Source organism: Ptychodera flava, unplaced genomic scaffold, assembly GCF_041260155.1.
Source record: "Ptychodera flava strain L36383 unplaced genomic scaffold, AS_Pfla_20210202 Scaffold_39__1_contigs__length_1403739_pilon, whole genome shotgun sequence".
Classification (NCBI taxonomy): domain Eukaryota; kingdom Metazoa; phylum Hemichordata; class Enteropneusta; family Ptychoderidae; genus Ptychodera; species Ptychodera flava.
The window spans coordinates 891,451-906,464 of record NW_027248361.1 but is presented as its reverse complement, the minus strand read 5'-3'; the positions used below and the strand labels follow the sequence as shown (position 1 = coordinate 906,464).

Here is a 15,014-nt window from a genome sequence, read left to right as displayed (position 1 = left end):
GATCGTGTAATTTCACAGTCACCGTTCAAGGTAATTATATGGACATTTAATTTACGTAACATTAAGGAGGTTCGGAGCAAGAAATGGACAAAGTAGGATTTAGTGTTGTTTCAGCAAGAACACACTTTCAGACTTTGTTACAGTAAATCTCAAAATTGTAGAGAATATACCATAGCATGACAAAACGTATTGCATCCACAGATACCACCAGTCCTGTTGTTACCTGCCCAGCGAATATCACACTGGAGAATGAGTACGGAAACACAACGGCGTTCGTCGTTTTCAGCGGGGAATCGGTGATCGATAACTCTGGCCAGCAGCTGAACGTCACGTGTGACCCGCCATCGAACACAACATTCCCCTATGGGGATACAACAGTAACGTGTTCTGCTACTGATATGTCTGGGAATGTTGGAACTTGTACTTTTATCGTAAATGTTGAAGGTATGCTTAGAAAGTAACTACATTTCAAGCAAATATTTGCAATGGCAAAATTTGACATTCTTACCTTTGCTACGTTAACACCGTGCTACAGTAAAGGTCAAGCGACATTTTGGATGAAAGGGGGAATAATTCTTGTAGGAGTTGGTCTGACACCTTATAATTGAAGAAGTAATTTATGTAAAGGTGATTACTGAACCGTGACCACATATTTTTACCTAACAGTAGTGATAAACGTTCAACGTAGTTTTTTAAAAAGTAACGTGTGAAATCGGCGAACTCCGTCACTCAGGATTGAAATAGTGATAGTTTCAAAAACAATATGACATAATAGGGGTAATCGAAGCCATCTCCCCGAAGATTGATTCATATCGTTTTAAGTAAGCGAAATGCAAAAGATCAAGGCTTTAACCCTTTGAGCGCCATAGTCAAAATTTTGTCTCCTTCAGAAATTGTAACCCACACAATTTTTTCCAGATTTTTTCCAAATTTTTGATCAAAAACTGTAGCCAAAAAAAAGTGATATCCATTCAGTACAAAACTGTCAAAAAAGTATAAAAAACTTCATAAAAAGTGGTAAAATTTCGAACTCAAATTTTGGCGGGAAAAGTTACAGCACTCAAAGGTTTAAATATTGTACTTATAAATTTCAACAAACTTATTTCTCAGATATCTTGAACCCAACTGTGACGTGTCCATCGAATATTACTGCTGAGATCGACGATGGGAACACAACAGCAGTTGTTGAGTTTAGCGGAGAAACAGCTGTGGATAATTCAGGACATGATATCAATGTAACGTGCGCCCCTCCATCGGGTTCGACTTTCGCATACGGAGACAATGATGTGACTTGTTCAGCTACTGATCCCGAAGGAAATGTGGGAACATGCAGTTTTACGGTGTCCGTACAAGGTATGATTATTGAGTGATCAAATATTTCTGAACAGCATGACCATAATCATGACTTTCTCTTTCTTCTTTTCAGCAATTAATTAAACAAAAAGATACCACAAAAAAGCAAAGATACAAAGAACATATTATAATACATGGTGAAATATGTAGTACACATGTGAATTATCTGTATTGAAGCAGCCATGGAGAGCTAGGGATGTAAGCAATTCGTCATTAAAATGTGAATGACACGAGATCACACTTTTGTTTTGTCTCCAGATACAACACGCCCTCAAGCTAGATGTCCTCCTCGTACGTTTTCGGAGTACGACTATGGCAATACAACAGCTAACGTAACATACATAGCAACAGCTACCGACAATTCAGGATATGTGAATATAAGCTGTGACATTCCATCTGGTTCAGTATTTGGTAAAGGTAACACTCGTGTCACCTGCACAGCAACAGACTTCGCTGGTAATCAAGATACCTGCCGTTTTAGAGTCACAGTTCGAGGTAAGGTGCTTTTGATGTGAAATGAACGCCTTCTCCATTGTTGGTCAAGTGTAGTGTTCATAATTAATATGACGTTACACTGGTCCAATAATCATTTCCATTCAAGGTAATACAGAAACGCCATATTGCAAGTATTAACAAATTCACACGATTTTCAGATCGAACAGACCCGGTGGTGACCTGTCCGCCATCTCAGACTGTGGAGTTAGAAAATGGAAACACAACAATTGTCATGTTCGACGGTGAATCAGCCACGGACAACTCTGGAGAGGAAATGACAGTCACGTGCGACCCACCCTCAAACTCCTCCTTCCCTCTCGGTGAAACGATCGTCACCTGTTTCGCTATGGACGCTTCAAACAACGTAGGCACGTGTGGATTTAAGGTGATAGTGCAAGGTATGGTATCCCAGAATTCACTGTTCCCTCTCCATGTAAGAACAAATTATAAACACAAAAGTGGTAGAATAGAACATGTTTGTTTTCCAGTGTGTTTAAAGGTACACGGCCACCGTAAATTTGCATATTCCATATATGGTAAAGAGGCGGGGCTTAGCGTACTACCCCCGTAACACCTGCAGCTGTCGATCCTCCATATTTGATACGTCAAAGAACATGGTATTGGTCTACGCTGCTAAGTATGCCATAGTTGGTCGTGTGAGGGCGCCATTTAAAAAGCGGTCACCCGCGTAAAATCTGATCGGCTTTAAAAAAGGTGACCGAATACCTTTAATACCCCTTCGCTCATTTTTTTACTCAGTTAAGTAATGTGATTTCTTTTCAAGAAAACGTATCGTTATCATATCCAGAGATTTAGCAATGCTAAAAACGGAACACATGATAGCACATCGTTCAAATCTTAGTTGTTTGCCGTGTGTGTATACAGAGTGACTATGTGCGTGTAAGCTATTTTTGGCTGTTCTGTGTACATAACCAACAAAGCATGGCGTAAATGACCCGTTGCAAATTATTTTAACTTTTATTTTAGACACAACTGACCCAGAGCTCTCGTGCCCAGCTAACCTGACCGTTGAGTATGACTTTGGTAATACAACTGCGGTGGTGACCTTCAACACGTCTGTCACGGACAATTCAGGACACTCTCTTGATGTGACGTGTAGTCCGCCTTCAGGGTCGACGTTTGAAAGTGGCACAACTGAGGTCACCTGTAGTACAACCGATGCCTCGAACAACGAGGGAGGCTGTACGTTTAACGTCACGGTACAAGGTGGGTTTAACTGTCTCTTACATGACAAATCTGTACAGTGTTGAATCGCCGAAAGAAAAAAAAAATTACATGAGTGTCACCTGGCACGTATGTCTTGGCAGGAATACAAAATATCATTAATTAAAGGAAAAATTACCTTGGCGCGGCGTAAAAAATTTCTTTTGATCTTTCAAAAGTATTTATGCTGACACTTAATGAAAGTGTCGATTGTCTTCTATAAACAATAGTCAATTTACAGATTTATCTAGATTTATCTAACGTTTTTGCATTCTCGACTTTTCAGACACAACCGGCCCTGTGGTCATTTGTCCAGAAAACGTCACAGTTGATTATGACTACGGTAACATGTCTGCAGTCGTTGTGTTCGATGGAGAATCAGCCATTGACAATGGGCGGCATGTCCTCAATGTAACTTGCGACCCGCCGTCAAATACTACATTTGGCGAGGGAGACACGGTTGTGACTTGCTCGGCAACTGACTTCTTTGGAAACGTTGGGTTTTGCACTTTCACCGTGTCAATTTCAGGTGAGTTATTTTTTAGCACATATACGTCTCGTAAACATTATCTTAGGGACTGAAATTATAACCTGAGCTCCAATGGCTACGTGGAGATTTCTGTTCATAATCGGTTTTACAGACAGAGTGCTTTAACCCTTTGAGCGCCAAAGTCAGTGGTTTGTGACCTTTATAGAATATACCCAAATCAAATTTTTCCAGATTTTTGCCAAAATTTTGATAAAGAACCGCAGCAATGAAATGTGATGTCCACTTGGTCAAAAATTATCAAAAAGATTACAATAAAATTCCTAAATATTGGTAAATTTGCACTAATTTTTTGTGCGAAAAATTGCAGCTCTCAAAGGGTTAAATCATTATACATCGACCCTCGCATTGTTCCAAGAAGCTAACATGCGCCTGTTTCAGGTGGGCTTACAACTAACAACACTTTAGGCAGAATTATTTGACTGCTTAAATACCTCTAATAGGTAAAAGCTACGATTACAGATTAAGTATAGTTTCGGAACAAATTTACAGAACTACCATTAACATGCCATCAAGCAGGTAAAAAGACAAAAGACTTTGCATTTTCATTTCATTCCCAAATGGCAGAATGATTCTAATTCATGAATTTTGGAAAATCAAATGTACTCTCCGTTTAACGTAAAATTATTACCATTTTGACCATATCTAAGCAGTAACACGTTTACAATTTACATGAAATTGAAAGACGATAGAAGAAAGATAAATTACAAATATTTCTCAACAGATACGACCAATCCAGTAGTAACATGCCCTGCTGACATGACAGTAGAGTATGACTATGGTAATACGACAGCTGTGGTTGAATTCAGCGGCGAGTCAGTCACAGACAACTCTGGTGAAATCTTGTCGGTGACCTGTAACCCGCCATCGAACTCAACATTTGAGGACGGTGAACATGTAGTTACTTGTTCTGCAACTGATGGAACCGGCAATGTTGGAAGTTGTAATTTCACCATTGTCGTTCAAGGTAAGACGGACCATTTCATGTCAACATATTGCTGCTATACTTACACGCAATTTGAAGAAAACAAATTCGGACTGGGGCATTGAGTGGAAACCCAATAAAATTTGGTTCACAGAAAAGTAATGAACACTGCGGTAGTAATGATTTTCGTTATCCCATGCAATGACCAATGCAATATTTAAGCAATAAAGCACACCCAGAGATGGTATACCACGAGATTTTGACCAGTTCATGCACGAGCGATAGCAAGTGCATATATGAAATGAAATGGTCAAAATCAAGTGGTATACCGTCGCTGGATGTGATTTTTTGCCATTATATCATAACAGTATATTGAAATTCTGGCGTGGAACCTCATAAAAGGAAGTTTGCTCTAGCTGAGAGCTCGCGCGCATGCCAGCCGTGATATATCGCCAGTATACCACGGTTCTTTTGGCGTCTCGACCAATCAGATCACAGTATTTGCACCATCATTATACTGATATGATATAATAACGTTTATTTTGGGAGCTTTAATTTTTCGCGAATGTAAACCAAGTGATTTATCTACACCTCCCATAATATGTTGAAAAATGTGAAACGCTTACATCAAGATAACGCCCTCTCTATGCAGACACAACACCACCGATGGTAACATGCCCTGCAGTTTTGGCGGTAGAGTACGACTACGGCAACACGTCTGCTGTTGTGGAATTCAGCGGCGAATCAGCCACCGATAACTCAGGTGAAACCCCCTCGGTGACCTGTGACCCCCATCGAATTCTACATTCTGGGATGGCCGAAATGTAGTGACCTGTTCTGCCACTGACACTCCGGAACACCGGTACCTGCAATTTCACAATAACTGTTCAAGGTAGGCGGGCGCTTCACTGTAAATACAGTATGATGCTTTCTGCAGTGACATTGACAATGACAATCTGCATGTTGCTGTTATTGATAAAATTAGTCAAATTGAAATACCACGATATGAGAAATACATATTGTGCAACAGTAAAGTACCCCTGATGATCTTTGATGGAAACTGCAGCACAAGCGACATTACAAGGATCGAACAAACAAATAACATGATTTGAACTAATTTGGGATAGTTGGATGGAGCAGTAATATCGGTTTAATCTGCAAATGTAAGCTAATATGCTTTCATTTTTTAGTAATGCACTTGTTTTATGAGTAATTTGTAAGATTGCAACATTCAGGTATAGGGTACCTAACGCTTTTGAGAAATTTGAAAAATATGGTCCAATTATCCCAAATTAGTTTCAGTCTGTAAATGAAAATGCTGTAAACCACAAACCCCTGCTTTCACTTACCTTTAACGTCACAGACACAATTGCGGCTGTGTTGACATGTTCTCCTGATCTGGTAGTAGAGAACGACTATGGAAACACAACGGCCGTTGTTTCGTTCATTGGAGCCTCGGCCTTCGACAACTCGGGTGACACGCTATCTGTCACTTGTGATCCGCCATCAAATTCAACATTCCCTGAAGGCGAAACTGCAGTGACGTGTTCTGCTACTGATGGATCTGGTAACGTCGGGACTTGTAATTTTACAATTACTGTACAAGGTAAGTATCCATTTACATAAAGTAAAAAAAAAGGCAAGTTGAGCTTAGAAACTTTCCAAGTGAACAGATTTTGGTGACATCATTTTTTTTCATTTTTGGACAGATTCAATTCCACCCGTCGTGTCATGCCCGGCTGACATTGTAGTTGAGTATGACTATGGGAATACATCTGCAATGGTTGAGTTTAGCGGCGAGTCAGTGACGGACAACTCTGGTGCAATCCTGTCAGTGACCTGTGACCCACCATCCAATTCTACATTCTGGGATGGTGAACATGTAGTGACGTGTTCTGCCACCGACGGAGCCGGCAATACAGGGACGTGTAACTTTACCATTACTGTGCAAGGTAAGAGAAATATGTAATACATTATAACATTAAAAACGTTCCATGACTTGAACCATGAAAGTAAGCCCATTAATTGTACTTACTCAGACAAGAACCATTTTGAAATGCTGATCTTATCTCGAAAGGGAGAACCAGTCAATGTTGGCGACACGGTTACGGAAGGACACATGCCCAACCTAATCAAAACATCTTGCTAAGTACCATGTTTTTACCAACTCAACCTTCAAGTGCTGTAATTTTTCCCAACAAAGTTTTGGTGCAACATTTTATCATTTTTTATAAATGTTTTTGTAAATTTTTTGATAATTTTGGACCAAATATTGCCTGCAGTCTTCTGTCAAAATTTTGGCAAAACTAAAAAAAATTGACTTGTGCACATTTCATAAATGAGACAAAACTGACTTTGGTGCTCAAAGGGTTAAAGAAGACAGACTACGCTAGTCAAGATTAAAAATAATCGTCCGTCTGTTTACAGTGAAGTGTAGGTGTTATAGTGCAACCAAGCCTTACACTTTACATCACCACACCGCATCAGTCGCTACATTACAACCATGTTTGTATCACGGAGACAAACGATATTACATCTACGCTAGAACACACTGATTTTGGATGCATGGTAATATCCGCAATGACAAGCTCCAATTTTCTATACCCACTGACAGACACCACCAGACCAGTGCTAACATGTCCTGCTAACATGACGGTGGAGTATGACGACGGAAACACAACAGCGGTGGTAGAATTTGGCGGGGAATCAGCGACCGACAATTCAGGTGAAACCATTTTGGTTACTTGTAGTCCACCATCGAACTCTACTTTCTCGAGTGGAAACAACGTAGTGACCTGCTCTGGATCTGATACATCCGGCAACACCGGTTCTTGTAATTTTACTATTGATGTTCACGGTAAGCATTTTCCACAGGTTAGTGTCTGAATTCAAGATAAACAAATATGTTGCTTTGATCTACGAAGAGAATATTTTGTCAAGTTAACAATTTTCACCAGGGGAACACAGTCGTAATGGTAAATGTTGTCAATTACTTGGACAATGTTTTTATTGACGCTATTGCATCTAATCAAGGTTGTAATCATGCGATGGAAAGAACCCGGGGGTACGTGCAACTGCAAGTGATGTTTCATCGGGATTTGTTTTTAATGACACGATTCAAAACATAATATGTAAGGGGTGGATGATTTGATATAATGGGAGGGGGCTGGAAGCTTTATGAGGTAGCAGTATTTTTTTTAACTTGATCCATTGTACATTTTTTCCAACTCTCCCAACTTTCTTTGGGTCAAGCCTTCTCTGACTGATTTTTCCATTGACATTCGCTGGGATATTTTTCGAAAACCTTCCAGGACCCCCAGGATATAAATGGTCCACCCCTAATATTATAACTGGATCAAGGTTTGTTCCACTTACAGTATACAACACAATGCACAAAATAGAAGGCAAACAGCATAGCATGTGCTAAGTGTAACGGTCTTCTAATTATTTTAACTCTATAGATACACAGAAACCAGACGTAACTTGTCCCACCGACATCACTGTAGAGTACGACTACGGGAACTCGACAGCCGTCGTTGAATTCAGCGGCGAGTCAGCGACAGATAACTCCGGTGAAATCCTGACAGTGACGTGCGATCTGCCATCGAATTCTACATTCTCCGATGGAGTAAATGTTGTGACTTGTTCTGCTACTGACGCAAGCAGTAATACTGGAACCTGCAATTTCACTATTACTGTCCAGGGTATGTATGGCACCTGACAGTCATATGCAGGTATAGGAAACATACTTAATACCTTCAAACAAATAAACAAGCTCAGGTCCATGATAGTTTTCTAAGCAAACTTTTATTTCTCTCGGTAGACACTCAAGAGCCGTTGGTACAATGCCCGTCAGACATTACAGTGGAGTATGATTATGGTAATACGACAGCTGTGGTTGAATTCAGTGGAGAGTCAGTCACAGACAACTCTGGTGAAATCTTGTCGGTGACCTGTGACCCACCATCCAATTCGACATTCGCGGATGGCGAAACTGTAGTAACATGTACCGCGACGGATACATCTGGAAATGTTGGCACATGTAACTTCACAATTACTGTCCAAGGTGAGGAAATGAACTTTTTATAATATATAATCAAGTTCACAAATTTCACAGTATACACCATGGCCATAATAATAATAATAATAATAATAATAATAATAATAATAATAATAATAATTATTATTTTTATTAAAATATATTTACTGTCGATAACTTGTTCAGCCAATTAGGCCGATCTTCCACAAGGTGACGATAAAATTTTCAAATCTTAAAGTACAATTAAAGTATCAAAACAAACATCAGCATACCAGATAACGTACATGAGTAAAACAGTAAACACGACAACAAAGCAGAACAAAGCAACAAAGCATTTGAAGGGTTTTTATTAATGATAAAGTTAGGGGATTATGTCTCTGCAGCATCAGAAACATATCGCAACAATCTTAAAGTAGATGTTGATAGTATCCAAAGATAAATCAGGTGAGCGTTGTGTGTGTTCTAGTGCAACACCACTGCTTTATTCTCTTACACTACTTAATCATGGATTTACGAATTATTCAATAATTTTTTTCCAGACACCACAACCCAGTAGTCACTTGTCCTGCCGTAATGGCGGTCGAGTACGACTACGGAAACACGACAGCTGTAGTAGAGTTCAGCGGAGAGTCAGCAACGGATAACTCAGGTGAAATGCCCTCCGTGACCTGTGACCCACCATCGAATTCTACATTTGGTACTGGAGAGAACGTTGTGACTTGTTCGGCTACCGATTCGGCGGGTAACACGGGGTCTTGTAACTTTACAATCACAGTGCAAGGTAAGCCTATCGTTGCATTTCATCTCTGGACGTGACTGCATTTCGAGATATAATAACTCCACCACAAATCGCGTGTATTTACAAAGAACTTTACAATTTGTCTATAGACCTTGCAAGTTTCAAACTTTATGCATTATTTGAGTTGTAGCCTCAAATTTGCTCTGCCCACTTAGTTTTGGTATGATAACTGTTTGTGACCTCTTCTCGTTATGGTACCCCGTCTTTCCCCACCATAAAAAGTTAAATAAACTAAACAAATGGTTCATTGATGTATTTACAGCAAAAATTCCTGAAATGTTTGAAAGAACAAATATTTACTCTTTGTATTTGATTATTGGCAAAATGTGGGCGTCGACGACGAAATTTGAAACTACCATAGTCGAAGTTATATCACGTTGGGTTCTTTATATTGACTCGACTTGTCATTTGACGACAGTGTTCACTATTTGGATTGAGTTCCCAGTTACTTGAAAATGCCTTACGAACAAATCTTAATGGTATCGTTTTAGAACTAAGAGCGAGAGAATTATATGGCGCTAGAATGAGCGACCTGGTTTGTACATAGCACATATAATTAAAATGCCTTACCTTTTTCACATATTTGGGGCAACCCAGAAAGCTTGCCACTATTGACCAATTTTTTACCATTTTGTGAATACTCAATCGTAATCATTAGTAATTCACTTTGTGGGAATTTGATTAAAGTTGATAAAAGAACACTTATCTTAAGGTTCCAAGACAAGAATGTGACCTTTTTAATCTAACAATTCTCTAACGTTAATAAACTCAGAACCCCCCGAAAAGTATACATTTTCTGAACGCCTACATATATGGAACATTTTGGTAACCACAGTGTCACTATTGTTTACATAACTCTCACGTGACAAGATAATTTGCATAACCTTTCAAAAGTCGGTTTTCCCTATGTTTTGTCTCAATACTTCAAAATATCTGACTCAAACTTGCTGGAATGCAAGCTGTCACAATGTGCTTTCAAAGTGTGTCTCAGATTTTTTTATATCTTGCTTAGTTTTTTTTGGAGCACAATTTTAAAGAAATCAACTATGGTAAAATTCACTGCTCTGGAAGTTTTTCTGGCATAAAAAATGTTTAAGAAGGTTTAAAAAAATTCTGAGACACACTTTTGAAGACCTGTAGGATAGCTTGCACTCACATGAATTTCAGCCACATATCTCAAAGCATTGAACAAAACATAGGGAAAACCGATTTTTGAAAGGTTATGCAAATTACCTGTCACATGATAGTTATGTAAACAATGGTGACACTATGGTAACCAAAATGTTCCCCTATATCTAGGCTTTCCGAAATATACACTTTAGGGGGGTTCTGAGCTTATTAAACACTAGAGAATTGTTAGTTTAAAATGCTCCATTTCTTGTCTTGGAACCTTAACAATACTGGCACAGTCGCAACATTATGTTTTGAAATGATTCCAAGTTAATCGGGTATAAGAGAAGCTGTGGTTTGAAGATCATGTTCAACTCATAAAATATACACAGCAGAATTACAATAAGTGACAATTTATTTTTCAGACACTATCAAGGCTGTATTGGTATGTCCCTCTGATATGATTGTTGAGTATGATTATGGGAATACAACGGCAGTGGTTGATTTCGGTAGCGCATCTGCCACAGACAACTCAGGTGAAATGCTCGGCGTCACGTGTGACCTACCGTCGAATTCTACATTTCCGACTGGAGAAAATTCAGTGACGTGTTCTGCCACTGACGGATCCGGAAATGTTGGAACTTGTAACTTCACAATTACTGTCCAAGGTATGTAAGCAAAATGGTCATCATTAATTTAAAGAAGAAAACGATTAGACACAGGATGATTAATTTATAATAGTGACAAATTACCGGTTGCTCCTAATGAGATATGTTTAATATTTCTACAGATACTACGAATCCAGTTGTAACATGTCCTGCCGATATTACAGTCGAGTATGACTATGGTAATACGACGGCTGTGGTTGAATTCAGTGGAGAGTCGGTCACAGACAACTCTGGTGAAATCTTGTCGGTGACCTGTGACCCACCATCGAATTCTACATTCGGCGACGGAGAAAATGTGGTGACGTGTTCGGCAACTGATGCAGCTGGAAATGTCGGCACATGTAACTTCACAATTACAGTTCAAGGTATCATTACCTCTACACAATAAGTGATATTTTTGATATTGTTTATAGCAGAGAGCTACATGTGAAAAATTGGCAAAGGTGTATCAACTTTGACAGTATATTTTCACAGATTGTCAGTATGCTCGATCGAATCGACGATATAAATGTTTCGAGAGCATATTCAGGTAGTAGGTGGCAATTTTTTTTATATAAAAAAACTTTTGAAAAAGCAGGGAAACGTCATATCCTTACTTGTCCAAAACGTCCCTTATTTAAAATCTTTAATTACAAAGGCTTACATACCGATGCTCAACCATAATGATTTTAATTTCTTCATCTCACCTCAATGGTTTCGTAAATAATATCATAAACATTTAATACTATATCTTTGCAGATACAACAAGTCATATTGTAAATGTTGTGATATCGTGTGATTAACGTTAAAATAACGCAATTAATGAAGAAGAAGTGATGCCATCAGCTTAATGTCAGCGTAGCTGTGTCAATGGACTATATTAGTGTGACACACACACACACACACACACACACACACACACACACACACACACACACACGGGCAATTATCGCATCATATTGTTCATTTAGTGGTTTACATTAACAGCAAGTCACAAAGTATCTTCGATCATTTATATTTGCAGACAACATCGGCCCCGTAGTGACTTGCCCTGCGAATATAACGGTGGAAAACGATGAGGGTAACCTAACAGCGGTTGTTACATTTAGTGGCGAGTCGGCTACAGACAATTCTGGACAGGAACTTTCGGTGACATGTGATCCACCGTCAAATTCTGTATTTGATTTTGGAGGCAATATGGTGACCTGTTCTTCTACTGATCTGGCTGGAAATGTAGGAACATGCAGTTTTGCAGTGACTGTACAAGGTAGGCTGATGACTCCACTTCTCGTTTCATGAACACTGACATCATTTCTTATATTTTACATTTTTGTTTTGGAGAGAGCAAGAACCTACTTCCATGAAACTTTTTGTGAAAAAGATAACGCAGGAGACAATAAACCCCAGTAAGCTGTTGAAGAACAGCGTCCAGTCCATTTCCTATCAGTGGACTCGCATAATCAAGCGAAATTATAGGGATTTTCTTAATTACGTAATGACACAAGCTCTGTAACAAGATTCCTGCCCTTGTCACTGTGAAATAAGAAGTTCTTCTCTCTCAAAATTATGCACCCCTGAAATCAATATGTTGTTTGCAGGAAAGGAAAAACGCCTGCAACGTTATGAAATCACAGCAGGCATATTTACTTTTAACTCACTTTTTTAGTAAATTTTTAAAGTTACTTTATGCCTACTACATCGATTTTCCACATAATTACCAGTACCCTGGTGTGGCAGAGGTATCGTTTGACATGCAATTATATGAATATTGTTATTTGATAAAGCTTTATGTAACCAATGGTCAATGTGAGTAGTTGAGCCAATCTTTCTGATAGAAACATTAATCTACAACTTCTGACGCACTAATGCACTGCGTAATACCAGGCTATAGTCAACAACTTTTCTCTCATTATATATGTACTGAAATTGTTATCTTCAATGAAACGAAAAGTCAGCCGTATTATAATAAGATGTCACATTGTTTCATACAGTATACATTCTCATTTGTGATGTAATAGAAATCAGTGCATGGCCTTACTAAACAGGTATTATGCGTAAGCCAGATTTGATCTCAGAAACGTTTATTTAATATCAAAAGACAAAATACAGAACCCAAAATTTTAATTTTTGCATCCTGAAATATGTTCGCTGCTTAAATTGTAAAACTCAATTTCACCTTTGAACATTCTCATGATTTTGATTGTACTAATATTGGTTTTGTTACTAGACACGACGGATCCACGTGTAAGATGTCCTCCTCGTACGTATTCTGACTATGACTACGGCAATACAACCGCTGTGGTGACGTACACAGCAACTGGAACTGACAATTCAGGATATGTAATGTGACATGCGACATTCCATCTGGTTCAGTATTTGGTAGGGGTAACACTCGTGTCACCTGCACAGCAACAGACTTCGCTGGTAATCAAGATACCTGCCGGTTTAGAGTCACAGTTCGAGGTAAGTTACTGAGAGGTTGTAGTTACAATTTTGTTCTTTTCGATTCACCGTTAGGGGTAAGATGGCGTGAGTGAGAAAGCAACGCTACCTTAACTGATAGTAAAGTTCAGTATTATACATAGCAGCAAATGGTAATTCTGATTAACCCTTGGATCCCAACGTCAATTTTTGCCACCTTTGTAAAATGAAACTTAAACAAGTTCTTTCACATTTTCTCAGAAATTATGATAAAAAACTGAATTCAATATGATATCATGTGAATTTAGTCCAAATCTATTAGAAAAACTACAGAAAAATATAAAAAAATTACAAAATGTTGCACTAAAACTTTGGAGGGAAAATATGGCACTCAAAGTATTGTGCCTAACACGATTAATTTTGGATTTTTCAGATAGAACAAGTCCAGTCGTGACTTGTCCTCCATCTCAGACTGTGGAGTTGGAAAGTGGAAACACAACCATCGTTTCGTTCGATGGAGAATCAGCTACGGACAACTCTGGACAGGAATAATTGTCAACTGTGAACCAGCTGCAAACTCGTCCTTCCCTCTCGGCGAAACAGTCGTCACTTGTTACGGTATTGATGCTTCTAACAACGTAGGCACCTGTGACTTTGTGGTGACTGTAGAAGGTATGTTATCAGACGATTCGCCGAATCCTTTCCATTGAATGATAAATTGTTGTGAACAAAGATGTGTGTTTCTTAAAAGGTATACAGTGACCTGTAATCTAAATATGCCCAGTATGGTCAAGGGGTGTTCCTTGGTATTCAAAATGCCCATGTGATGGCGCTATTTTAAAAAGAGACCACCCACTTAAAATCTGTGATTGGCTAGATTTTCTCTTTCCATGGTAACGGTGGCAAAATTGGAACAGGTGACAGTATACCTTTAATGTGAGCAATGTTGTTTTGATATCACTACATCAACAAGAGGGGGCTAGAAGAAGGCTATCTATGATATTTTTACAATGTCCTTGAACAACACAAATTCTTTCTTATCGCCTCTTGATGTGATAATTGCTCTGCTTCAATGTGGTGTTAAAAAGCTGTAGAATAAAAACAGGTATTACTTTTACCTAGTCCTTGAACAACACGTATACTCTTGTGGTCGTTATTTATTTGCAGACACAACTGACCCCGTGCTGACATGCCCTGCTAATCTGACCGTTGAGTATGACTTTGGTAATACAACTGCAGTGGTTACCTTCAATACATCTGCCAGCGACAATTCAGGACACTCTCTTGATGTGACGTGTAATCCGCCTTCAGGATCGACGTTTGAAAGTGGCACAACTGAGGTTACTTGTAATAGTACCGATGCCTCGGACAATGAGGGAAGTTGTTCATTCAACGTCACTGTGCAGGGTAGGAGCACCTTAGACAGTTCTACTTTTTCGCGAATTTTACTTATC

The 15,014-nt window shown here is 39.0% G+C and overlaps 2 protein-coding genes and 1 long non-coding RNA gene across 3 annotated transcripts; all 3 read left to right on the top strand.

The window, feature by feature from the left end:
• The first annotated feature begins 485 nt into the window (after positions 1-485).
• Positions 486-6,046, top strand: LOC139127903 (hyalin-like). The gene is made up of 9 exons (XM_070693758.1): positions 486-534; positions 1,111-1,353; positions 1,612-1,848; positions 2,007-2,246; positions 2,836-3,075; positions 3,359-3,601; positions 4,344-4,586; positions 5,197-5,436; positions 5,908-6,046. The coding sequence occupies exons 1-8, from the start codon at positions 486-488 to the stop codon at positions 5,370-5,372; spliced, it is 1,671 nt and encodes a 556-aa protein (XP_070549859.1). The 3' UTR covers positions 5,373-5,436; positions 5,908-6,046.
• LOC139127902 (hyalin-like) lies at positions 5,718-11,548 on the top strand. Its single transcript, XM_070693757.1, has 7 exons — positions 5,718-5,733; positions 5,908-6,150; positions 6,254-6,496; positions 7,159-7,401; positions 8,006-8,248; positions 8,368-8,610; positions 11,283-11,548. Exons 1-7 carry the CDS (start codon positions 5,718-5,720, stop codon positions 11,546-11,548), a joined length of 1,497 nt encoding a protein of 498 aa, XP_070549858.1.
• A 619-nt stretch (positions 11,549-12,167) lies between these two features.
• On the top strand, positions 12,168-14,964 carry LOC139127919 (uncharacterized). The gene is made up of 4 exons (XR_011551158.1): positions 12,168-12,406; positions 13,367-13,602; positions 13,994-14,232; positions 14,728-14,964. It is a non-coding gene; the product is annotated as an uncharacterized lncRNA (long non-coding RNA).
• The last annotated feature ends 50 nt before the right edge of the window (positions 14,965-15,014 follow it).

Coding starts and splice junctions, on each gene's coding strand:
- LOC139127903 (XM_070693758.1), top strand. CDS start 486: ATGGCAAAATTTGACATTCTTACCTTTGCTACGTTAACACCGTGCTAC. Junction 535..1,110: donor TACGTTAACACCGTGCTACA/GTAAAGGTCAAG, acceptor CTTATTTCTCAG/ATATCTTGAACCCAACTGTG. Junction 1,849..2,006: donor TTTTAGAGTCACAGTTCGAG/GTAAGGTGCTTT, acceptor CACGATTTTCAG/ATCGAACAGACCCGGTGGTG.
- LOC139127902 (XM_070693757.1), top strand. Junction 6,497..7,158: donor CTTTACCATTACTGTGCAAG/GTAAGAGAAATA, acceptor ACCCACTGACAG/ACACCACCAGACCAGTGCTA. Junction 7,402..8,005: donor TTTTACTATTGATGTTCACG/GTAAGCATTTTC, acceptor TTAACTCTATAG/ATACACAGAAACCAGACGTA.